The sequence below is a fragment of the Carassius carassius genome, chromosome 13 (genome assembly GCF_963082965.1).
Source record: "Carassius carassius chromosome 13, fCarCar2.1, whole genome shotgun sequence".
In the NCBI taxonomy this organism is placed as follows: Eukaryota; Metazoa; Chordata; class Actinopteri; order Cypriniformes; family Cyprinidae; genus Carassius; species Carassius carassius.
The window spans coordinates 10,757,949-10,785,892 of NC_081767.1; the positions used below are offsets into that span (position 1 = coordinate 10,757,949).

At 38.6% G+C, this 27,944-nt stretch overlaps 1 protein-coding gene across 2 annotated transcripts in view; it reads left to right on the forward strand.

The window, feature by feature from the left end:
• The window catches only part of LOC132155963 (spondin-1-like), a 193,777-nt gene that overhangs the window by 7,101 nt on the left and 158,732 nt on the right, over window positions 1-27,944 (forward strand). For both annotated transcript variants that reach the window (XM_059564754.1, XM_059564755.1), the window contains exon 3: window positions 14,133-14,266. In XM_059564754.1, coding sequence (XP_059420737.1) covers window positions 14,133-14,266 — 134 coding nt within the window. The remainder of the gene's footprint in view (window positions 1-14,132; window positions 14,267-27,944) is intronic.

Genomic DNA, 27,944 nt, shown 5'->3' on the forward strand with positions numbered 1-27,944 from the left:
GCAGTGATTGACATGGCGGGAAGGGGCGGAGACGTGATCAACTCGGAATGCATTTTCAATGTGCACATTAAATTTTGCTACATTTATTGCGGGACACTGAATGAAAATGCAATCGTAAGTGTCTTGACTGTGAGTGTTAATGCATTTAAGAAAAAATAGCATTTAAATGATCATTTTGCAACAGTTTTTGGTTGAACATGTTAGACATATCTAATCATTTCTGTAATACATTTTCATTTTAATTTTGCAACTTATAAAGCGTTAAAATTAGTATTCATTTTACAAATTAAAACTGGTGTATGAAATGTCAAATGAAAATTATGTAATTTAATTTTCATTTTGCACCAAACGTTGCACAAATGTATTGGAAAATGTAAATACAGAAATGCATTGTCATTTTACATATTGCATTGTCATTTTGCATATTACATCCCAAATTGAATATTGCTACCCATATGCTTCCATAGGCTACAGTCTACTAAACAAAAATTAAAAGAAGATCTTTACACACATAAGGATCATATGCATGCTATTTTTATTCTTGGTTTAAAAAAAAAATCTTCAGGTTCCATATGCAGAGCGAAATGGGAACGGTCCCATAATAAAATATTATAATAAAATATTATTCTTGATTTTTCAAACTACCAACACTTTGCATTTTTGAATTATGCCTTATGTGTGACCAAAAAGTAAGTATTTTCTGTTTCAGCTGTTTGATTGCCCTGGTGCCTCGCGCACATATTCACTGGAAACAGCAGTCGTTCAGCATACATTCAGCGTTAGCATTTTGACATATTGTTAATTATGATTTTTTTTCCATCGATACTGAAACAGCGTGAACTACACAGCCTATTTACCTCATGAATAATACTTAAGCTTCAAATGGGCAACATCACGAATATGGAAACGTTTGGATTTCTCCCAAATGAGAAAGCCCAACCTTACCTTATGCTTAGCTTTAAATTATTATTATTTTTTGTTATTTTTATTACTAAGCCTATATTATTATATACTGCAATTATATTTATCCATTAGAATTATATATTTTTAATTTCTGTTTTGTTCTGATAAATTTGTTAAATTTAAAGGATTTGTTGTAAAGTGAAGGGAACTAAAAATATCCTGTTGGTACATTATAACATTATTAGGCCAGCCGTTATTATTTCTAAATGTAATATAATGCAACTTATACCTGACTTATGTTTTGTCCTCTCACGAACTCTGATTTATTTTTAGTGTTTAAAAAAAAACATTAATCCGTTAAAATTAAACCTATACACAACTCATATATTTTTTTCCTCTGACAAACTTAATTAATTTTTTAGCGTGTTTAAAAAATAAAAAATAAAGAAAACATCCAGCAAATGAAAATAGGCGATTAATACTCTGGGTTAACAGTAATTATAATTATTTTATACTTCAGAACAGAGCCTGGGCCTAATATAGGCTATCCAGGTTTTTTTTTTTTTTTTTTCATTGCATCTGAAAATGACTTTGTTCATCACATTCACTTCACGCACTCTGGCGCAGATCAGCCTCCCACGATGCTCAGCTGTGGACGATTTAAAAATGTTTGTTATAAAGGTTGCTGTCCCATTTTATACAGGAATTGTTCATTTAAAAAAATCGAATTATATTGTTAGTTCTAATTATATTGTTAACACAAGTTCATTTAGGCTATTTAACATGCACTGTGACATTTTACCATTTTTTACTTTTAAACTCCTTGAGAATTTAAATTTAGTTTAATAGTATTTAAATTCAAGTTTTAAAAAAATGTTTTAATTGCTTAAATTATTTTTATTAATTAATAATATGTTATCATGTTTATTCTTGTAGAAAATACGTGTTTATTCTTTAAGAAAATAAGGGAAAAAAATAAGGGACGATCCGAATATTTGTTTAGCTTTACCTATTTATGTAGGCTACAATTATTCAAAAAAATAAAATTAAAAATAATAAAATAATGTCATTTAAAAATACCATTGGCCTGAGTAATTTTGACCATTATAGAATTGTGACTTTAAAGGTTAGTGATTTTGGAGATGAAATTTTAGAGCATAACAACTGAAGGTTTATGAAACATTAGCCAATAAAGCATTTTTTTTTAAACAATGGAACTTAAAGTTGTGAACTAAAATATTATTTCAACCATACAGCATGTGAATAAATAAAATGCATACTTTTCATTACATTTCATTATTCATAAAATGCATAATGTGTAGGGGGACATTGGTTCCATGGCAGCAGTTTTTTTTTTTTTTTTGCTAATATTTGCATACCATGGTGCAGTTATTAATTATTCAATGTAATACCATTATTCAGTGTACAATGATAAAACCATCAATTTACACTGTGGTATGGTAAAACTTTTTGTGAGGGTATATTAAAGAGAGTTCCTTCAGAAGCCGTGCAGATTCAAGACAACACGTACCAACCTCCCCATTAACCTCCAGAACCAATCCAGGGGGCTTTTATTTGCTCTTGAAATTGATTTAGTGCCATAGTTAATTAGTGCCAGCCTTGAATTTCCTTGAATGGATGATGTGCGGTATATTTCTGTGAGGAGAGACTGTAGAGGAAACACAGGAAGCATTCACTCATAGACACTTAAGTCAGTGATATGCTTCCTGACCATATTTAAATTCAAATATGATGAAGGTACTGTAAACAATATTTCTGTGACAAAAGAGAGGAAATGAATTGCTTTGCAGAATTTTTGCTCTGTGTGATGCTTGAAGAAAAGACACAACTGCAGATTTGGGAAGTTTGAATAGAAGTGTGTTTCTGGATCAGTTCCAAAATTTAGTGAGCTGTCTTGCTGCCTACTGCTTAGGCAGCAGACTTTTTTTTTTCACCTCATATGGGAAACTTACATTTATTACAGCTTTGGTTCAGTTTGGTTAATTTTCCCCTAAAAACAATAATTTCAGGTCTCTTAAAAAAAAAAAAAAAAAAAAAAAAAAAAAAAATATATATATATATATATATATATATATAAAATATATAATAATTATTATTATTTTTTTTTTTCATTTTTATTATTTGTAGTGCATTTCAATGGTTTTGCCCTGGCACTAAAGATTAAAAGCAGTTGTCTACAATTTGGAAAAAAACAAATGTAAATTGCTTGCTGATCAAAATGAGTTATTTATCAGTCAAATAGTGTCAACTTTTAAACATTCTTTTACACAGCAGATGATTTCCAGATTAAACAATGTTTAACAGACATTTTGCAGATGTACATGTGCTATCTGGGTTCTGAACTAGCTCTATAAAGCAGACACATTTTTTTATTTTGTTCCTCAATATTATATATATATATATATATATATATATATATATATATATATATATATATATATATATATATATATATATATATAGTTTTTCTTCTTCTTCTGGTCCTCGATGAAGGTAAAAACAGGCCTACTGGGCAGACTCAGGCCTCTTCCACTCATCTTTGAGGAGAGGCAGACATACCAAACCAGCCACTTCTGGACCTGCTTGCTGGCTTGGATTCAGTGCCTGGAGTGACAGTCACTTAGAGCAGCACTCTGTCTCTCTCTCACTTGTTCGTCAGCCTTTAACGTTGATATGGCCCAGTAAGGCCTGTCTTTTTTGTTGTTTTCTTGCTGTGCCTCCAGAGAAACCTTTTGCAACTAGGGTTATTTGAAGTACGGCTCATTTAAAATCTGTGAGCATGCACCTTCTCAGCCATTTTTGAGAATGCTCTAAAACACTTTTTGTTTGGTTCCTATGGGAGGTGAGCTGGCACTGTTACTTACTGACTGATGGCTTTCCTTTGGATTTGATAACAATATGTGCTTTAAACAACACTCCAGCAAACATACATTATTGCAGGTTGTGCATCTTGTTCTCATTAGGCTAAGGAGGACAAAGCACACAACTATATTACTTGATTAAAAGTACAGATACTGCTAGTCAAATATTACTCCATTGCAAGTGAAAGTTGTAAAGACAGATTTTTACTTAAGCAAAAGTACAGAAGTACTTTCTTTTAAAAGTGCTTAAGTACCAAAAGTAAATTTTATTTTTTTTGTGTATCAACATACATAATTATTGTTTTATTATTGTTCTATTGTAATTGCATGTATTACTTGCAATGTCTTATGCCTCTGAAGCTACAATACATGAACTTGTTTCACTTCTATAGGTTTTTAATATTCTAAAAACTGTTTATTTCAAAGATATCGCAAGCAGTTATTCTAGTCAGTGTATTCAGTAAAAATAATAATAATAATAATAATAATATATATATATATATATATATATATATTATATATATATATATATAGTATCTAACACTCCTACCCCCACATCCACATTTGAACCAATTGGACATTGAAATTAAAACCCAGCAACACAATTGTAGCTGTATAACTTTACAACAGCAACAGTACTTGACAAAACTTCAACAAAAATTGATGACATACACAATATGGTCTGTGCTGTGCTGTTTCAAGTCAAATACCTATTGTCTCTTTTTAGGAGACACACAACAGTTCCTCTCTGGATTTATAGGTTTTTCATTTTCACAATTTTGCTAAATTATTGTGTCTAATATATACAGGCACATCTCAATAAATTAGAATGCCGTGTAAAAGTTCATTTATTTCAGTAATTCAACCCAAATTGTAAAACTTGTGTATTAAAAAAATTTAATGCACACAGACTGAAGTAGTTTAAGTCTTTGGTTCTTTTAATTGTGATGATGTTGGCTCACATTTAACAAAAACCATCCAAATGAGCCAACGGGCCAACTCGGGGTAAAGGGAAATTCCTCTTTTATTGAAAACTGAAGGTTCTCCACACGGCCCTCCTCCGGGGAAGGAGTGGCGCTGTCTCCGCCAACTCCTGAAGAGTAGTCTCCCACATCTCCGAGTTACTGAGTGTCAGGCCCGATTCATTGTCTTCTTGGACCATTTCATGGCTGGATGTGACACGGGGGGTGCCGCTCTCCTGCACGGGGTTCAATACGCCGGCCTCGAATAACTTCTTAAGCGCAGGGCGGAGCCGGTGTGGAGGACGCAGGAGGGCAGGTTGAGGCCAGGCCCACGACAGAACAGTGGCAGCCAGAGGATCACGTTGGGGCAAGATGACCTCTATGGCCTCAGTCTGCTGTTGTACTGCTGGGAACTGCTGGGTATAGCGTCACCGCTAGAGCTGAAGATTTTTTGTTTGGTTCGGGCTTAATTTATATCATCTTACGCGGGATCGGGCCGGGCTCGGGCTTGTGCTCCGGTTTGCGAGGTAAACGAGCGGTCATGTGATGTGTTTTGATTAGCGCGAGAAAGATGCGAAAATGGATGCTGAGTAGGTGTAACGGAGGCTTGCCTCTGATGATTACGTTTTTAAAAAGCTTTTAAAAAGCTGTCAATCAAAATGTACTTGTCGGGCTCGGGTCCTGTGATTACAGCTCTAGTCACCGCATAGGCCAGCCTGGGAGATGGGAGCATCAAGAAAGTTCACTTTGTCAACGTCTATCATCTCGACCAGGCTGAACCAGAGATGGCACTACTGGACTGCCAGAGTGGACATCGCCTTCCCAAGGGACTGCGTTGTGACTTTGTTGTGTGAGGTCACTCACCGTGCACAGCTTTTGCATCAACCTCAGGTTGGTTCTACACTCGTGCATTTGTTAAAGCCTTGGATTGGTGAATTTGCAGGATTGCCAGTGCATGTAGGGCAGAAGCAACTTGGCCCGCAGCACTGCCAAGCTTTGGCAGCGTTAGCTGCCGACAGCTTACAGGCTTTGTACAGGAGACACGGACTATTCCTCCCAGTGGTGGCGTTTTGTGGGCACAGGTGCACCGCAATCACACTCTCCTGCTGGGGAATATCGACACACGCCCTAGCTGCCCCACCATCAAGGGTAGTGAAGGAGGAAGGAAACGAGTGGCTTCTGGCCGTAAAAGGTGCCATCCACAACTACGTCACTTCACCATGCCCATCCAGGAAGAAAGGAACCAGAGCAGAACGCGGTTGTGAGCCGTGCTCTACATCAAGAAACCAATCGAACAGCCGTGAGCAGGTGGTGTATACACCTTCAACTTGATGCTCACAGCTGCTCGGGCAAGCACGACTGTCAACTTTGGGTCCGTTTCAGCAGTGGCAACAACACCCGAAGGGGGCAGCCCCACCGAATCTTCATCCACAGAGGTCAACGGCCCATCCCCCGATGCTGCAATCGACATCTGATCCCCTGGCGGCAAACCGAATGACATGCTGGGAATGCTGTAAGACAGCCCAGCAGAATCACCCAGCAGCCGCACAGGACAAGCATTGCGGAAGGGGTGAGAGGTCCGTAGGGCATGGCCCGCCGGAGAAGCTCTCACTGTCACCCTCAAATCTCCCAGAGCACTAGCCGGCGGTCCTCTGCTCATGGCAGAGAAACCTGAACGGGTAGTGACAGAGGGGTCTGCTCCTTTCCCTTTAAGAAAGGAGAGACACGATTGCAGCATTGCCATGGTCACACATGCAATGCGGGCATGAACCATCCATGAACGTTTGTTTTTTTGTTGTTGTTGTTCTTTTTCTGTCTTCTCTTGTTGGTAGTTGCTGAAAGCAAACTAAAATGTTGGTAACAAACAAGCATCTGTCCATGTCACACACACACACACACACACACACACACAAAACCTCTAGAAACATCACTTTTATGAAGTAATGATGACATATTGACAACTCAAAAAAGTTTTTATGAAATTAGTTTTTGGTAAATCGTTCAAATATTTGTGTTGCCAAGCAGTAACACTGTTCAATAGTGGAATAATATTATTAAAATTGTTTAGCTATCTAACAAGGTCAGCTGCACTCTGTTAAGCTGTATCAATTACAACATTAAAACTAATGATATAATGTTGATTAGTCATATGTTAATGGCATTTGCATTATAATCAAATTTAAATGGCAATTTTATCTATGATTAAATATGAATACAGAGAACATTACATCAGTGAGCATGGCCATATTCCATAACAAGGTAAAGAATAAAAGGGCAGAACTGGCTGTTCTTGCAGATATGAAAAAAAAAACAAACAAACAAAAAGCTTTTTGAAGTGTCATACATAAAAAAGTTGATCTTTCAAGGATTATGGGGGGATGGGTCTCATGTTTATAGTCTTCCTCTCATTAGATGCCGTAATGATGAATTTTTATTTATGTCAATGTTTTATGAACAACCCCCTCCTCCCCCCGCCTTTTTTTTTTTTTTTTAAACAGCATTTCAATTTAAGCCATTCTAAGAAAAGAAGTCAAATATTATTATATTTTTCCATAGGTCTATCATAATGCATACAGTGTTCTTTTTTTTTCTGTATTGTTTTTTTTTTTTTTTTACATTAGCTGTGATACCAGCAGTGCTTGAACCACCGTTATTGTACAAGAACAAAGCTCTAAATCCACAATGTAGGGTTATGAGGAAGCACAAGAAGAAGTTTGGTGGCTGACCATCAAAATAAATAAGGGGAAGCATTGTGATAAAAAAAAAAAAAATATATATATATATATATATATATATACATAATATAATTGTATAATATATATAGTTTTACCAAGGTTGTGTGAAAAAAACACACAGACATCTTTGATATTTACATTAATACATTTTTATATAGAAGTGTCCATGCACATCCCGCGCTATAAGATAATCATCTATGCAAAACCAGGCTTGTGATGCACATGTAAATATACCACATCACCTCCGTATACAAAAAAGAATCAAGTTCATCTCGGCTACTTTTCATTTTTGTAAGAAGATGCACTTTGAGGAATAAGCCTTGAACTATGATGCCGATGCGGCGTAATGCAGCAGATGATCTCATTCTAATGAGTCATTTATTTTTTACTTATTAGTGTCACTGTGACAAACTTGTTTCACTTGTTTAAATTTTCCCAAACTATAATGCCAGACTAAAATATGTAGAGTGCAAGATTTTTAAATATGATTCATATGAATTGAAATATGACCTTTCATTGCATCTAAATGTTGTAGGACTCTGAATTTTAGCTCACATTCTCCAGTGATTTATTATAGGGCATACTGAAGTGCAAAACATGATTTTTACTTCATAATTTTTAACACTGCATTTGTAACTTAAGTAACATAATTTTATTGACATAAGTAATTGTAATCAAATTAGATACATTTAAAATGTAACTCATTACTTTACTGCATTACCAGGAAAAGTAATCAGAATACAGAAACTAAAGTAAAGCGTTATCCCCAACTCTGGTTATAAACCATATGAATAGACTCTTTTTTTTTTTCTTCAATATTCCATTTAATTAATTTTTACAGGAATGGAATAATCACAATACTGAAGTAATTTTGGTCACCGCTTGTTTCACACAGACTTTAACTTAACACATAAAATAAAGGGCACCATGCTCTGTTGCTCTGAAAGCTTTTGACTGGCTGGTCGCTTTAGTTTGACAATACATTTCATTGTTTCAGCTGTGACAGCTTTCTCACCATCAGTCACCCAAATGGTGTAGGTTAGCACAGTCGAGGACAGAGGTCACTTAAACAATTTTCAGAGCTGAAGATCTTTCAAGATGCTCGAGAGAAAAGCACATACACACATATGAGTTCAGCCTTGTTTTCTTTTTTTTCACACACAGCTTAGATGTTAAGATCTCTGCCTACCCTCCAATGTAACTGAGATGCAATGCATTTAAATTGATTCTCAAGATCACACAGATGGCCAGTCCGCCACTGGCTCCAAGTAAGAAAAACATGAAATCTCTTCTGTAAAAAATTGCCCTGTGAATATATTCTAAACAAGATATTTTTTTAACAAGTCTCTTTGTCATTTGAGGGAACAGGGTTTGTCAGATAGAGAGTGAAAAAAAAACAACAACCCCAACATCACCAAAGTTGTAGCACTGAAAGTCACCAACATGATAAAAAAACAGGCCAAAAAAAAGTTGAGAACCACTGTTCCAAAATTAACTTATTTGTAAAGTGTTTTATGGAAATCTAACAATCATGCTTAAATATGGATATCTTTAATTATCTACACAAAGGCCATAGCATTGAAATTAGATATGTGTTTGTGTATACTACATTTTAAATTGAATTTTGTTAGCTATATGCTTCCATATATGAAGAGTTTGATTCCAAAATGCTATAAAATCCATTTTGATTGATTTGAGTAAAAATGTGTTTTCTTCACCAAGAACGTGGCAAGATGAAAATCACTATTTTCTGTTTCCAACTTTCACATAGTATCTTTAGGTTATAATTAAATTAAAGTTGATCGGTGCACTGAGATTGGTTAAGCGGATATATCACATTCGGCAGAGAAAGGAGACTGGCATTTGTCACGGTTTGTGAAAAAAGGAAGAAATCATGACAGAATAACTTGGGGGAAATAATTGTTTGCGAAAAAAAAAAAAAAAAAAAAAAAAAACCTTTTTAATAATGACCAGATACCATACTGATTTTGGTGGAAACTAAATGATGAGATGTATGTTGCAAAAGTTTAATTTTTATTCAAATTCGTTCTTTAATTAATGTCAAATCTTATTTTTTTTAAAGAACACAGTTTTTTCACAAAATGCACTGAAGCAGCCCCTGCATAGTCAAGTCAAGTCAAGTCACCTTTATTTATATAGCGCTTTAACCGACACACTTGACCGATGCTAGAGCAAGTAGCAGAGCAAGTAGCAGATGCTAGAGCAAGTATCATGAGGCTGTTTCGATCCACTGATTGGCCAGTTATAGGAGCATGAAATGCTGCAATGGCTGCTACATACACCTTGAGCGTGGAAGGGGTGAGACCCTTGTCTATAGATTAGACTTTTGCCGGTATTCGGTAATGCGATATATTGCTGTGATTAATATGCACGATATTGTTATCGTGGGCACTTCTAAATACCGTGAATAAATATACATTACAAATTATTCAGAATTTGGAATGCATTTTAAGAATAGTATTCCCATCAGCTGCTTAAAATGCACAACATCCCTGTATGCTGCTTGAAAGAACGCATGCGCTCTGATGTAAACAAGCACGCATGAGAAGCACATGGAGGAACACGTGAGAGACTTGCTAAATGAAAGCACATTCACTCTCTGACAGCAGATGGTGCTAAATGCAGCCCTTACCCTGTAAACACAGTAAATAAAGCAGCTGTTACTTTCTAAACCATATTTAAATAATCTTAAATAACCATTCAGATTTGTGCTTTCCCTATGATGTTTATTACAGAGCCAACTACTGAAATATTTAGACTTAATAGGATATTTATCTTCAAACATTCATTTTTTTTAATCTGGGCTACAAATGCCCTAGATATTGTTTGAAAGTGTTTTGATCTTTTATTGTTCATTCACACTGAGCACTATGCGATGTCTGAACTGTTTACACTATATTTTATGTATTGCACTGTATTTTATGTAAAATCATTTTCTATTTTTAAACCGTTTTAAATTCATTTTGTCATTTTTTAAATCATTTTCATTTTCAAGTTCTTAAATTGCTTGTTTTATTTTTGTGATTATTTTTCTTCATGACTTTTTTTTTACTTTCTTTTTGAATTACCATTGTGTACGAAATGTGCTATATAAATAAACTTGCCTTGCCTTGAATGTTAATGCATTAACTAAGGTTAACTAATGAGGTCTTATTGTAAAGTGATAGCTATTGGTTTTTATAGTTCTTTTGCACTTTAATGTGTAAAACATTTAACTTTTATATATTTTTCTGTATTGCTTTATTGTTTTAAATGTTTAGTTATTTTTGTTATAAGAAAAAAAGTTATTTAACCTGTTATACTGTATTATGACCACTTTTTAAAAACAAATTTTCAATACCGTGATAATACCGTATACCCTGATAAAAGCATTAACAATTAACCGCAACAGGAAAATTTGATACCGGCATATCCCTAGTCTAGATGCTCTTGGAGAAATGACAGTATCAGAGATACGTCACACTCAACAGGGTCTTTGTTTTGTGCTGAGCACCAGTCAAAGAAGACTGACCATTTCTGGACGTAGAGGCGTCTCGTAGAAGGGGATCTCGCCTGAGCAATGGTGTGTAGCACATCCCCAGGGAGGCTTAAAGGCTCCCATCGAGGGACCATAGGTGCAGAACCCAGAGTTCTGGCTGTGGATGCCAGATTGTCCTGTTTGCCTGAGAGAGGAGGTCCCGCCTCAGGGGGATTAGCCATGGGGATTTCGTGGAAAGCCTGAATAGCTCTGAGGACCAAACTTGGCTCCTCCAGAGTAGGGCCACCAGGAGGACTCTGTGCTTGTCTTCCATGACTCGTCTAATGACCTGAGAGATCAGAGCAATCGGGAGAAAAGCGTAAAGAAGGAGGCTGGGCCAATTGTGGGCCAGCGCATCTGTGTCCTTCGAAAAATAGGTTGGGCAATGAGAGTTGCTTTCTGAGGCGAAAAGGTCGACCTCTGCCTTCCCGAAGATCTCCCAGATTTTGAGAACCGTCTGGGGATGGAGCATCCACTCTTTCAATCGGACATTGCTCCGAGATAGCATGTCTGCTCCCAGATTTGTCTGGACAGGTATATGCGTCGCCTCAAGCGATCGCAGCCTGGTTAATGCCCATTCCAAGAAGCACTTTGCCAGTCGAAAGGCCGCCTTGGTGATTTATGTAGGACACCACTGTCATGCTGTCCAATTGGAATAGGATGTGGCACCCCTTTAGGATTGCCTGAAAGGATTTAATGGCTCTTTCCACTGCCAGCATCTCGAGGCAGTTGATATGGAGATGGCTCTCCTCATGTGACCACTAGCCGAAGGCTGGTCTGCCCTCACACAAAGCTCCCCAACCCAGGTTGGACACATCTGTTGAGAGCACTGTCCTTCTGGAAACCGCCTTCAGGAGTACTCCATGACTGAACCAAGCAGGGTTCATCTAAGGTTCCAGGGCTGCCAGACAGGTCTGGTTGACCCTGATGCGAAAGCGGCCGAGTTTCAGCCAGTATTGCAGGGACCGCATTTGTAGGAGGCCGAGCTGTAAAACAGGGGAGGCAGAAGCCATCAGCCCTAGCATCCTCTGAAAGAACTTCAGAGGGAAACAGGCCTTGTTCCTGGTGGAAGCCGTGAGCTGCTGAATTACCGGAGCGCGCTCTGGTGATATGACATCCCTAATATGGACTGAGTCGAAGACTGCTCCCAGGAACATGATACATTAGCTGGGGAGAAGTGAGCTCTTGGCAAAATTGAGTCCTAGGCACTCTAAGTGGCTCAGGAGCACAGATCTGTGATGGTCTAGCTCGGTTCGCGACTGGGCTAGAATGAGCCTGTAGTCGAGATAGATGGATTCCCATCTGTCTCAGAGGGGAAAGAGCCTCATTCATGCACTTTGTGCGAAGAACCAGTCCTCGGGGCAAATCTGCGTGAGGATCTGTTTCAATGTCAACATCCTAAACTTCCGTCTCATGAGGGAGAGGTTCAGGAGTCTGAGGTCTAAGATTGGTCTTTGACCGCCATCTTTCTTGGGGACAAGGAAATAACAGCTGTAGAACTCCGATCTGCTTTCTGAGGGAGGAACTATTTCTATGGCTCCCTTACTTAGCAGAGTCATCACTTCGGTGCGGAGGACCTGAGCATCGCCCGGTTCTACCAAAGTGGGAGTCACCCCACAGAAACCTGGGGGTCTTCGGGCGAACTGCAGTGAGTAGCCATGTTTTATTATCCCCAAAACCCACTTGGACACTCCGTGGATGGCCTGCCAGGCCTCGGCTCGCGTGACAAGAGGCTGGATAGCGTCGGATGGCAGGCCGCTGATAAGGGGCCTGAACACTGATGAGTGTGGAAGAGCAAAAAAAACACTCTCTTTTTGAAAATGTGAAATATTTATTGTGTTTGCCATAATAATGGCGCTTTGCATTGGCACAACAACAATGGGCCCAGGTCGCAGAGCAAGCAGACGAGAGAGCCTTTGGGGTGGTCCGGCCAAAGTGGGACTTTGCCCCTTTTCATCTTTCTTCCCCAATGATCAGGAAGATTTTGAGGGCGTCGGGGTAAAAACCACAATCCTTGGCAGGGGGCCCCGATTTCTCAGCGGATTAGCGTGCTTAGCGGGGCAAGCTTGCTGATGCTGCTCCTTAGGGGGTGCCGCCTGGGAGGAAGAAGGGGCAGGATTGCTCTGATGCGAGTCGGCGCAGTCCTGGGGTGACTCGAGGCAGAGCTGGAGCATTTGAGCAGGAAGTGTCGCATGGCCTTGGACGACTTCTGTGCTGCAGTGATACGCTCAGTGAATCCCTCTACAGCTGGCCCGAAGAGACCGGATGGAGAGACTGGGGCATTGAGAAAGGCCACTTTGGTTTGCAGCGCTGAAGCAGCTTGGCCTGCAGAAGTATAGGCTCTGCCAACCATGTCGGAGGTAGTCCTGCAGGGCTTAGAAGGAAGGACTTCTTCAGGGTTTTTTGACCTGAGATGCATTTAAACCTGTTGTAGGGGACTCCAACACAATATTAGGACACTTTAAAATACCATATGACTCTTTAATTAGTGAATCATTGAATCATTAATACACTGATTATTTTTCCAAATATCATTGGTCGTATGTATTAATTCGATTTTGAACGATTTACCTAACTGATTCACGACAAAAAATAAATTAAAATAATAAAAAATAATAATAACGATAATAAAATAGATTCATTCAGGAACAAAACAATACTGAAGAGTTGTGAAATATTTAAAATAAGGTACTTTGTTTAAAAAAAAAATAAAAAATAAAAACTGAAAGTTTTATTGTAGGGTAAGAGCTGGCACCTACAGGGTTTTGCTGTAGATTAAGTACTCCATGTGTAGCTCTCTCTGTCACATCAAATCAAATCCATCACCTTTGTTATTGCTGTTTGGGTTATTGGATGGAGGATGTCTGAAGGGGAATTGTGGGTATTGCCACTGACCTCTTAAGACTACAGGTGATAGCTCACTGCACACATAAAAACACACTCATTTTGGCAGATAAAAAAGGGTGATAATCTTCAGTAGTATTATTACAAAGTTTTATGTTTTATCATTTTACGTTTTACGTGTCTTATATGAAGAGAAGGTAACAAGAATGCTGCAATATTTTAATCGGACACATTTGTACTGACAAATATGGATTTGCGCACTCTGTAGATAATCGATGAGGAAGATGCACAGTTTATGACAAACTGCCCTCCAGCAGTGACAGAAAGCACCCCACGAAGGAGGACCAGGATACAGGTGTTCTGGACGGCACCCCCATCAGGCATTGGCTGTGTACTGTTGAAGTAAGTGTCATAACTATCCTCACCTTATAATTCTACCCAGGGTGGAAATTTAGGGGAAACACATGGATCTACAGTCATCATGGTAATAGAACAAATGATTTCTCTTAAAACAACTTCCAAATTGTTGATCACTTGGTACACTAGATCAATGTTTCATCTTGGAGGAACCCACACTGCCACACTTCCTGATTAAACACACCTGATTTAACTCATCAGCTCATTAGAATATAACGCAGTATATGATACATGTGCGTCTCACATTCAAAATGTGCAGTATTGGGGGTCCTCCAAGACCAGGGTTGAGAAATGTGAAATAAGATATGACAAACCTAAACATTTATAGAAAGTAATAAAATAAATAAAAAATACATGTGTGCTGTATATAAAGACAGTCTCAATTGTATGTCATGTGCAATGTTCTAATTGAGTGACACCATGTCTTTACTGTACTAATTGCTATGAAAAACTGATATATCTGTAATTAACTTTTAAAAATAAAGCTTTTCTTTATTCTGTTAAACACAAAATAAGGCATTGTTGGTAGCCAGGCAGTTGACGGTTTTGTTAATCTATGTCTTTCTAGAGATAGATAGATAGATAGATAGATAGATAGATAGATAGATAGATAGATACTTTACTTATCTCCACTGGGAAATTACACTGAACAAAAACATAAACACAACAATTTGTTTTTGCCCCCATTTTTTGAGGGAGCGTGCAATTGGCATGCTGACTACAGGAATGTCCACCAGAGCTGTTGCCCATGAATTGAATGTTCATTTCTCTACAATAAGCCATCTCCAAAGGCATTTCATAGAATTTGGCAGTACATCTAACCGGCCTCACATTCGCAAACCACGTGTAACTACACCAGCCCAGGACCTGCACATCCAGCATCTTCACCTCCAAGATCATCTGAGACCAGCCACCCAGACAGCTGCTGCAAAAATCGGTTTGCATAACCAAAGAATTTCTGCACAAACTGTCAGAAACCATCTCATGGAAGCTCATCTGCATTCTCGTCGTCCTCATCGGGGTCTTGACCTGACTGCAGTTTGTCGTTGTAACTGAATTGAGTGGGCAAATGCTCACACATTCGATGGTGTCTGGCACTTTGGAGAGGTGTTCTCTTCACAGCTGAATCCTGGTTTTCACTCTACAGGGCAGACAGCGTGTATGGCATTGTGTGGGTGAGCGGTTTGCTGATGTCAACATTGTGGATCGAGTGGCCCATGGTGTTGGTGGGGTTATGGTATGGGCAGGCGTCAGTGATGCGCGGTCAGCGTATAAACAACCCGCACCTGACCGATGTTGTCAACTAACGCGCCCGCAACTCGTACATAATCAGAGAGTAGCCTATTTATTTTGGTTTGAATATTTTCGTTTAAAAGTAGACATTTCAAGCTTTCTGTAATATATTGCCTATATTTCTTTTTAAACCCACCGACTAAAAGATTAAGACACTACCTGACCCAAAATATCACCCAAAGTATCTACAGCTTTTTTCTTAGCTATTTCAGAATCTGGAAAATTTACCGGGGCTAACTTGTTACTGCAGTTGGTAGAGCGATATGAATGTGTATGATGCACGGCATGATAAATGCTCGTCACTTCTGCTGCCGAAACTTTGTCAGCCTGTGGGTCATTTGGTTTATTGTAAAACGATTGCACTGATTTGCATGTTTCTTGATGATGTGCTTTTTTTTCTGTGGTACTCACATGCACCATATCGCTTCACGTCGTTTTCTCCACCATGTCCCACAGAAAAACTGCTTTTGCATAAAACACAAAAAGCTCTCTCTACTTCGCCATCTACAGGTCTTAATATTTTCTTTGATATTTTAATCTCTGCTACAACTGAATGTAGATCGGTCTCTGTCAGAAGGAGATGCATCAACGAGAACACAAGTGTACTATTTATGGAGGCTATATCTTTAACACCAAGCATTTCTGCAGACTCTGTTGATATTCTCCTTGATTCCTTCAACTCAAAAGTTAAGAATGTTATTGATGATATTGCTCCAATAATAGTCAGTAAGAAAACAAACAGACAGAAATCAGTTTGGAGAAGATCAACAGCAGTTTAGACTATGAAAAGACAATGCAGAAAAGCCGAGCGGATGTGGCGGAAGACAAAACTTGAAATTCACTATAGCATCTAAAGACAGACTTCATGCTTTTAATGTGAAACTAGCCACAGCTAGACAGAATTTCTTCTCAAATCTTTTAAACAGTAACTTTAATAACACTCGTACTCTTTTTTTTTTTCCACTGTTGAGAGACTGACAAACCCCCCAAGCCACATTCCAGGTGAAATGCTCTCAGACAGCAAATGCAATGAGTTTGCATCCTTCTTTTCTGAAAAGATCATCAATATCAGGAAGGCGATTAGCACATCCTCAAGTAATGCAGAGGTCAGACAGATTAGGCCACAATATCAAAAAGATACTATGTCTCTTTTTGAAGCAATTGATAGCAAAATTCTGGAAGACATAGTGCAGCACCTAAAATCATCAACCTGCTGTCTTGACACACTTCCCACATCTTTTTTCAAAGTGTATATGCTCCCACTAAGTCAAATAATGAGAAAGAACCAAATTGCCTATCACAGCTATGCTGATGATACCCAGATTTACCTAGCCTTATCTCTAAATGACTACAGCCCCATTGACTCCCTCTGCCAATGCATTGATGAAATGAATAGTTGGATGTGCCAGAACTTTCTTCAGTTAAACAAGGAAAAAAATGAAGTCACTGCATTTGGAAACAAAGATGAAGTTTTCAAGGTAAATGCATAACTTGACTCTAGGGGTCAAACAACAAAAAATCAAGTCAGGAATCTTGGTGTGATTCTGGAGACAGACCTTAGTTTCAGTAGTCATGTCAAAGCAGTAACTAAATCAGCATACTATCATCTAAAAAACATTTCAGGAATTAGATGTTTTGTTTCCAGCCAAGACTTGGAGAAACTTGTTTATGCCTTTATCACCAGCAGGGTGGACTATTGTAATGGGCTCCTCACCGGCCTTCCCAAAAAGACCATTAGACAGCTGCAGCTCATCCAGAACGCTGCTGCCAGGATTCTGACTAGAACAAGAAAATCTGAGCATATCACACCAATCCTCAGGTCCTTACACTGGCTTCCAGTTACATTTAGGATTGATTTGAAAGTACTTTTACCCATATATAAGTCACTAAATGACCTAGGACCAAAATATATTGCAGATATGCTCACTGAATATAAACCTAACAGATCACTCAGATCACTAGGATCGAGTCAGTTAGAAATACCAAGGGTTCACACAAAACAAGGGGAGTCCATCTTTAGTTACTATGCCGCCCACAGTTGTAATCAGCTTCCAGAAGAGATCAGATGTGCTAAAACACTAGTCACATTTAAATCTAGACTTAAAACTCATCTGTTTAGCTGTGCATTTATTGAATGAGCACTGTGCAATGTCCGAACTGATTGCACTATATTTTCACTGTTTATTTTTTAATGTAAAATCATTTTCTAACTGTTTTAAATTCATTTTAAATAAGTAGTTTTTTTAAATAATTTTAAAAGTTTTAAAATTGGATGTTTTATTCTTGTTTTTATTTTTCTTCATTATTATTTTACCTTTTTTATGCAAAGCACTTTGAATTACCATTGTGTATGAAATGTGCTATATAAATAAACTTGCCTTGCCTTGCCTTAACCAAGAGTATGTTGCGGTCCATTCGCTATTAAAAGTGCATTTTCTCTTTTTCGTGGCCACGGCTGCTTAACCTGACCGATCAGCATGCGCGCTCTCCAATTTGAGATTGTTGACTAATGTTGAGGAGGCTTTCGTGCACCAGTCAACAGATTGACGTACGACTCAGCCTATCGACTGATGCTTTTATTACTCTCCTCTGAACTATTGGACATAAGTTAACAGTACGCATATGGACGTTTCCGTGCATTTATTAGGCAATATTTTATTGATGGCATTTTTAATGCACAGAGAAACCATGACGAGATCTTGAGACCCATTGTTGTGCCATTCATCCAGGACCATCACCTCATGTTGCAGCATGATAATGCATGACCCCATGTTGCAAGGATGTGTACACAATTCCTGGAAGCTGAAAACATTCCAGTTTTTGCATGGCCAGCATACTCACTGGACATGTCACCCATTGAGCATGTTTGGGATGCTCATATACGACAGCGTGTTCCGGTTCCGGCCAATATCCAGCAACTTCGTACAGCCATTGAAGAGGAGTGGACCAACATTCCACAGGCCACAATCAACAACTCTATGTGAAGGAGATGTGCTGCATCCCCCCAAAAAAAGGGGGGAAAACAAAAGTGTTGCATTTATAATTTTGTTCAGTGTAGTTTGCATGAGCAGCCAAACATAGCCATACAATGCAAAAAGATACAAAATCACCTAAATCGTGTTTTGCGTTTTTCCACAATATTGGTAAAATCCATAAAGGGAAATCTAATTTTATCTTCCTTTTATTAACTCTGAATCAGTAGAATTGGTTTCATAATCAGTCTCAGACTGCATGGACACTCTTAGTCAATCCATATAAAATTAGACAGTGCAAATCATCGGTGGACGTTAATGAGAGGGTACAGGTATGTAGGCAGGAAGTTGTCAGAACACGGAGAGATTATGCCTGTTCCATGATTCACTTGTTTTTCAGATTGGATACTATTGTAATAATAAGTTGTATCATAACTTATAAGACTTGATGTATGTAAAGGAAGAGCTTGAGACTGAGTTTCAGCTCAAGAGTTCATCCTCTGGACATAAACTATGAAAAAAAAAGTGTGTGTTTCAGTGGTTGGCAAATAAAAAACGCAGTACAAGATAATACAAGTGGAGTGCAGAGGACATGAAAAAAATTGCAATATCAAAAAATGTAAGACATGGAAGCATCAAACCAGCATGAGCAATGGAGAGGGCACACTTGAGGCAGAAAGGATACAGAGAGGTGGGGAGCAGGGCAGAAGAGGTGGAGTGTGGGTAATGAGTAGAGATGCATGGCGAGGTTGCTGTACTCAGAGCTTTGCCGTAAGTGAATTCTAGAGGGGATGCTGAGAGCAGAAATGCTCCATGAAATCAAAACTTTTTCTTTCTCCTATTTACTCCTAGCAGTCTTAGAAGTAAAAGCAAAAGACTGAAAAAAAAAATAATTTGACAATGCAAAATTTAAAGAGAACAAGAAACCTTCTGTGGTGTGTAAAATTGTTTCTTCATGCCCTCCAAACCTCCTCTGCTGCTGAGATCTCATAATAAAAACTTGATCCAAATGAGAGACGATTGAACTTGCAGTGCCGGTGGATAAATAGTTACCTGTTTATGTCATATGTCTCCCTGGAATTCTTGATTCATGGCTGTTGACAAGCTGCTAAGCTGTATTTCTTACCATGAAACCATGAAATCAATCAACATGAATCCCTGGGCCGGTTAAGAAAGTTTAAACTGGATCAGAATGGTCTGGATTTGGAAATCCTGTTTTTCTACCCAGAATCCTTACTTTTGTGCCAGTTTTCATAGAAATTGGATTGTATCACCCTGATCCAAATACACACCTTTTTTTCTCTTATCGCTCTCACAGTACTTTAATGTCATACAGTGATCCTTCTGTGCAGCGCTGCTTCAAGTCGAACGCGCCTATCAACTTTGTGCGATTGCTTCGGAAATTGGCAGGTTGTAAAATCGTGTTGTACAGTATATCACCTCATCCGTACGATTTTCATATAAACACAACTGTTAGGGGATTTGGGGATATACAACATATTACAATTTTTTTATTTTTTTAGGTTTAAACTTTTATTAAATTTTTGTTCCTGTAAGTCACCCTACTGCTGGGATCAAAATAATCCAGTTTATTTGGATCAAAAGTATCCCAATCTTACTAAAATGTTGAAACAAGGATTTATTCCAGATCAAACCCAAAATTGGATTTTGTGACCAGATACAAATTCATAATCTTTTTTTTTTTTTTTTTTTTTTTTTTAATTAACAAACCATTTTCAAGGTTTGAGCCAATCTGTTGGACAAAATCTGATCAGATTACTTTTGGAAAAACTGTCCCCTGGTCTCATTGTGTATGATTATCAATGCTTGTATTTCATTCATTCCTTCGTTTGTTTGTTCATTCATTAAATCATCAGTAATGCAAAAAAAAGTACAAATACAAATAGAGTTTCGTATCAAATCAGTTCGGCATTTGGTTTTATTTTCAAAACATCATCACAGAAAGGCATTTGCGTTTATCTGCCACAAATGCACTGCAAATGTTCCAAAGAATTGCCAGTCTGCTGTAAACAAAGCCGATTTCATTACTTCTATTATTAGTCATTCAACACTTAATCTCATGGCCCTAACAGAGACCTGGATCAAACCAGAGGACACTGCTACACCTGCAGCACTCTCCAATAATTTCTAATTTTCCCACTCCCCCCGTTTGACTGGGAGAGGTGGAGGTACTGGTCTGCTCATCTCTAATGATTGGAAATTTAATCCTTTACCATCTTTGGGTATCAAAAGCTCCTTTGAATCTCATTCAGTTACTGTTACCTACCCTTTTAAAATACATTTTGTAGTTGTCTATCAACCCCCAGGACCACTGGGTAACTTTTTGGATGAATAAGATGTATTTCTCTCAACCTTTTCTGAGGATGGTTCTCCCCTAGTTATGCTTGGAGATTTCAAAATCCATCTAGATAAACCTCTGTATGCTGATTTCCACACTCTGCTTGCCTCTTTTGATCTCAACCGAGTGTCAACTACTGCTACTCACAAATCAGGCAACCAACTGGACCTTATTTATACACGACACTGCTCTACTGATCATGTTGTGGTTACTCCACTGCACACGTCGGATCACTTCCTCCTCACTCTTAACCTCAACATGGTCCCTGACACTTCACTTACCCCTCAACATGTCATCTTTCGACGTAACCTACGCACACTTTCACCCTCCCGGCTTTCTGCAATGGTTTCATCTTTACTTCCTTCCCCTAAACTGTTTGCATCTTTGGATGCTAACAGTGCTACTGATACTTTCTGCTCCACTCTTACATCTTGTTTAGACACTGTTTGCCCCTTATCTTCTGGGCCAGCCCGTAACACCCCTTCTGCCCCTTGGTTATCTGATGTTCTACGCGAACACCGTTCTTAGCTTAGAGCTGCTGAAAGGATGTGGTGCAAATCCAGAAATACTACTGACCTTAATATGTATCAGTCACTCCTATCTTCTTTCTCTGCTAATGTCTCCACTGCTAAAATGACATACTACCATAACAAAATAAAAAATTCGTCTAACTCTCGCATGCTTTTTAAAACATTTTCCTCACTTCTTTGTCCTCCTCCTCCCCCTCCTGCTTCATCTCTAATATCTGACGACTTTGCAACGTTATTCATTAATAAAATTAAACACATTAGTACACAATTTTCCACACCACAATCAGTCAAGCTCATATCACCAGCAAACTTACATTCATTTACATCCTTCTCTTCACTCTCTGAGGCAGAAGTCTCAAAACTCATCCTTTCTAATCACCCTACAACTTGCCCACTTGATCCTATTCCATCTCATCTCCTTCAAGCCATTTCTCCTGCAGTTGTACCTGCACTCACTCACATCATCAACACATCCCTCCACACTGGTGTTTTTCCCTCATCATTTAGAAAGGCACATATAACTCCACTAATTAAAAATCCCAACCTCAACCCATCTCTTTTAGAGAACTACAGACCAGTTTCCCTTCTTCCTTTCATTGCAAAAACACTTGAACGATCTGTGTTCAACCAAGTCTCTACATTTCTCACACACAACAACCTCCTTGACAGCAACCAATCTGACTTCAGAAGTGGACATTCAACTGAGACTGCCTTGCTCTCAGTTGTTGAAGCTCTAAGACTGGCAAGAGCGGAATCCAAATCTTCAGTACTTATCCTGCTTGATCTGTCCGCTGCTTTTGACACGGTTAACTACCAGATCCTCCTATCAACCCTACTGGCAAAAGGCATCTCAGGAACCACACTTCAATGGTTTGAGTCTTACCTATCAGATAGGTCCTTCAAAGTATCTTGGAGAGGTGAGGTGTCCAAGTCACAACATCTAACTACTGGGGTGCCTCAGAGCTCAGTTCTTGGACCACTTCTCTTCTCTGTCTACATGGCATCATTAGGTTCTGTCATTCAGAAACATGGGTTTTCATACCACTGCTATGCTGATGAAACTCTACTCTACCTCTCATTCCATCCTGATGATCCGACGGTAGCTATTCGCATCTCAGCTTGTCTAACAGACATTTTGTTCCTGGATGATGGACCATCACCTTCAACTCAACCTTGCCAAGACAGAACTGCTTGTGATTCCAGCAAACCCATCGTTTCATCACAATTTCACCATCAAGTTAGGCACATCAACCATAACTCCTTCAAAAACAGCTAGAAGCCTTGGAGTTATGATTGATGATCAGCTGACTTTTTCAGACCACATTGCTAAAACTGTCCGATCCTGCAGATTTACTTTATTCAACATCAAGAAGATCAAGCCCTTTCTTTCGGAAAATGCTGCACAACTCCTTGTTCAAGCTCTTGTTCTGGCCAGGCTGGACTATTGCAATGCCCTGTTGGCAGGTCTTCCAGCCAATTCTATCAAACCATTACAATTAATTCAGAACGCGGCAGCAAGATTAATTTTTAATAGGCCAAAAATAATACATGTCACACCTCTGTTTATCAATTTGCACTGGCTTCCAATAGCTGCTCATATAAAATTCAAGGCATTGATGTTTGCCTACAAAACTACCACTGGCTCTGCACCCATTTACCTAAATTTGTTTCTTCAGACTTATGTGCCCTCTAGAAGCTTGCGTTCTGCAAGTGAACGTCGCTTGATTGTGCCATCTCAAAGAAGCACAAAGTCACTTTTACGGACTTTTAAATTAAATGTTCCCTCCTGGTGGAATGACCTCCCCAACTCTATCTGGACAGCTGAGTCCTTAGCCATCTTCAAGAATCGGCTTAAAACACATCTCTTCCATCTTTATTTGACCCTCTAACTTTAACACTCACTATTCTAATTCTATTCTTTAAAAAAAATCTAACTACCTTTCTAATCTTTTTATATTCTATTTTCTTTTCAATTGTATGTGTGTGTCTGTATGTGTAAAGACCTCTAACACTAGCTTGCTCTATTCTTTTTTTATTCTATCTGTTTTCTTTATATTATATTATTAAAAATCCCATGCTAGGTGTACTGTGTTAACCTAACTGAGACTTGTTATAGCACTTATATATCATTGCTCTTTTTGTTGTTTTTGATTGCTTCCACTGTCCTCATCTGTAAGTCGCTTTGGATAAAAGCGTCTGCTAAATGAATAAATGTAATGTAAATGTAAATTTTATATATATATATATATATATATATATATATATATATATATATATATATATATATAGTTTACACTGACTGTACCCCAGACCACCTTTTTAATCCGATCCAGTACAGTTTGTATGCACACATCCAGATTAGAATCAAATTAATAACAATAATACAAATATTTTGATAGTATTTTAGAAGAAAAAAGTTGAGCACAGTCTATTGGCCTTGATTACACTTGGTATAAGGATTTTTGGGTCACCATTTAAACCTGGAATTAGAATGTGTCTGCTTTAATCAGATTAGAGTAGAGCAAGATATGTTAGTGTTAGGTATTGGCTGAGTAATAGCGCACAATGAAGGAGTAAATGTCAAAATAAGTCCAGGAGAATATCTACAAGTCCATAAACAAACAGTTTCAAAGGCTCAGCAAAGTAAATCCAAATAATAACAGATGATGAACTAAGGAACAGACAGACTTTAAATACTAGAACAGGACAATTAAAAGGGTCATATGATGTGATTTCAAGTTTTTCTTTCTCTTTGAAGTGTTACAAGCTGATTGTACATAGTTAAGAACACTGAAGTTGCAAAGACTATAATATAACTTTAAGTATGTTTTGTTATTAGTTTAAGTATTTGCTATTGACTGTTCAAATGCAGAGTTTTGCGCTGTGTGTTTGTTTGTGTGTGTGTGAGAGAGAGAGACGGTCACATCACAGTGGAGTCAGATGTTTTAACCATGGCTTGTGTACTGCAAACACATGCGAGCTTCATCACTGTGTCTGTCACGCAACTCTGTTCCCCTTTTGGGTTTGAACTGATGTTAAAGCTAAGGACATTATTAACTGTGTTTACATTTATTTTGAATGATGAAGCTCTTGATTATGGTAAGGGGTGTTACATTTCTGACGAGTGCTTGTGGTGTTCGGCCAGTCATAATGTACTGGGTCAGCTGGCCAATCAGTGCAGACTGCGCTTGTCGGAAGGAAAGACTTTGTAGAAAATAACAAGTTTGAGAGAGGTGGGGTATAGAGGACCTAGAATAATGTACAGTATTTTAAATATAATGTATTTTTTGAACATTAAAGCATGTCAGCATGTTACACCAAATACACGAAATAATGATCTTTAAAAAAAGCATAATATGACCGCTTTAAGAAGAAACAGAGAAACAGAGCCAGAGGGATGGAGTGACAAACCGAAGCCAAAGGAGTGGAATCGAGGCAAATGATGGTCAACAACAGACAAAGGCGGAGCTGGACAGACGAGGGAGCCCAATGGAGCCAGTGGGATGATGGGCAAGGGGGGAGAAGAGGGAGCAATGAGCCAAGGTGGTGCCAATGGGTTAGAGGGCCAAGGTAGAGTCTGGGTCTCCGAGGCAGAGACAGGGGATCCTTCCCAAGTATTCTCATGGCGATACACTGTGTTGCTGGCTCACACACCTAATCAGTTGCATTCTCACACTCGGGTTTCAGGGGCAATGTTAGGCTCTCTCGCCCTCGTCAGTACTGGCTCTTTTATTGCTGCAGTCTTCAGCTCTGCAGCGGGCTCTGGTGAGTGTTCCTTGCAGCAGTGTGTTGAAGGCTGGCTGGGCTTCTTTATTGGAAGTGGAGCTGGTGAAATCCTGCTCGCGTTGTGGATGGTGAAGCAGTTATCCACAATTCTCCAGCACCCCCTCTCTACAAAAGTGGCTAAATCCTCTAGGGCAGGGGTTTTCAAACTGTGGGTCACAGAATGGAACAAGGTGGGTCGCACAAAGTCACTTGGCTGCAGGTAAATTTGCATTTCACTGACACACTCACACAGTTCAGTCTAGGGCTGCATGAATGTGAAGAGTTGGGCGGGGCCGAGAGTCGTGGGAACGGAGCGAGGCCGGTGGAGTGATTGGGAAATGATAGACACCTGGCTGCGACACTCACCGGTCTCGAGAACCACGGAGGAGATCGGAAGGATACAAAAAAAGAGCAACTACAGTGAAGGACAAGAGAGGACCAGGCCTGGGCTTTATTTTGTGTTTGGTTTTGTGCGCGGCAGTCATCCGCGTAGGGCTGTCGCGCTGTTTTGTGTTCATTTTATTATTAAAACCTCATTTGATTGTCCGCCGGTTCCCACCTCCTTCCTGAAGGAGTCATCGAGGCGGTGGGCTGGAGTTCGTCCGTCCCCTGGCGACTCACTCCAGCCCACCGCCTCGAGCATCCTCGGCAGCACACTCCCTCGCCCTCGATGGCACCGCGGATCCATCCCAGCGGCGAGGGATCTTCAGCAGCGCGTCCCTCCTTCCTCCCGGGCTTCAGCACCAGTGTAACACATTAAAAACAGACATCCAGGCATAGGAGCTGTATGGCTTGCAAGTCCATTCCGGGAGAGGGGGAAAATAAATAAATAAAACAAAAAGGACAATGAAACTAAATTTTCACTTTTCTAGGTCTGCTATTCTGTTAGGTGTTGGCTGAACAATAATGCAAATCTAAGGAGTGAATTTCAAGAAGAAGTTTTCAATCATAAATCCAGGAGAATATCTACAAGTCCATAAACAAATAGTCTCTATTGCTCAGCAACATAAATCCAGAAATAGCAGATGATGAACTAAGGAACAGACGGCTTAAATACTAGAACAGGGCAATTAAGAAGAAAAATAACAGGTTTGTGGAACTAATTTACAAATAAAAAACAATTGAAACATATGAGGGAACACATGCAAACTGGAAAGCAGATAAACCAAAACACAACAGAACAGAAAATAACGGGCCAGTTTCAGAAAGGAGGTTAAGTGAAAACTCTGAGTATGTTAACCCTGAAATGAGGGAAACTCTAGGTTTTCTGTTTCAGAATGGGAGGTTTGTCAAACCCGAGAAAGCAGGGTAAGTCAAGCACGTTTCTGAAAGAGAGGTGACTTTTACTCAGAGTCAGTCACCATGGTAACTTACTCTATGAACCTAACCTGGTCAGGAGCAGGTTTTTTCGATAAACCCAGATTTTCTTTTAGTCTCCTCCCCCTTTTTAAACACGTAATTGATCCACGCTGGTAAAATGCTCTTCTTACTAAGTGTTTTTTTTTCTCCCCCCCCCTCCCCCCCAAGTACACATTTATATATATATATATATATATATATATATATATATATATATATATATATATATATATATATATATATATATATATATATATAAAATGTATAAAATAAAGATTGATTTTCTATATAAGAAAATTATATAAGATACTTATTCTTGTTTCCTGGGGGGGATCTAAATTAAGTGCATTTTACTTTAGTCAGATGATATGCGTGGTAAGTGTGGTAATAAAAATAATCTTAATGCAAATGGAAAAACAAGATTATTCTGAGTGTCTATTACTAAGTGCAAATCTACTGTAGCTCCACCCTCCATTGACACATAAGGTTAAGTGAGACATGTGAATAACGGCTTCAATGGTGTAGGCAGTAATGTTTTGGGCATGGAAAACTAGCTTGTAACGCGATTGATTGGGTTAAGAGTCCGGCTTCAATACAAATGAACAAAATGTTCTAAAAGTGGAAATAAAGTGCGAGTGTTTATTAATGATACAACTATTTAGAATTGTAATAAATATAATCATTTACAATCTGTTATGATTGCATCCTGTTAATGTATAACAATACTGAGGTGCAAATGAGCCTAGTATGTATCTGCCAGTATAAAGTATAACTAGCATCTAATTATTATTTACACTTAGCCTGTTGCAAAGAACTGCTTCTTTTACATGGTAAATAGAATATATCACGATTTTCACTGTACATTTTTTTCTGTAAATAGCATCTAGAGCCCATGAGATGCCATACAACTTATTAGCTATTAGTTCAGTAATCTAACATTCTGCCAGTTTTGACCTGTGATATTATTAAACTGATAAGAATTACATTTGTAATGAGTCTGAAGTATGCAGACGGCTTTTTGGCGGGAGCTGTTGCCATGGTGAATCGTAATATCAGCGCTCCATTGATAATGGCTTTTTATAGTTGTGGTGCACGCGCTTGACTCAGAGTCAGTCAATTTAGAGTGGATTAAAAATTTCAGCTGTTCTGTAACTGAAAACTCAGAGTTTCCCATCTCAGGGTAAGTCAACTCAGAGTTCAAGTTTAAACTCAGAGTTGGTTGAAACTCCTTATTGAAACGGGCCGCAGAAACTTAACAGTCAGCGCATTTCTTTAATTGATTTCCATTTAATATCAGTTACAGGCAATAAGAAGCTAATTTAATTTTGGGTTTCTCTTTTCTGTGGGTACTACATACAATAAAAAGATTATGTAAAAGAGTGTGT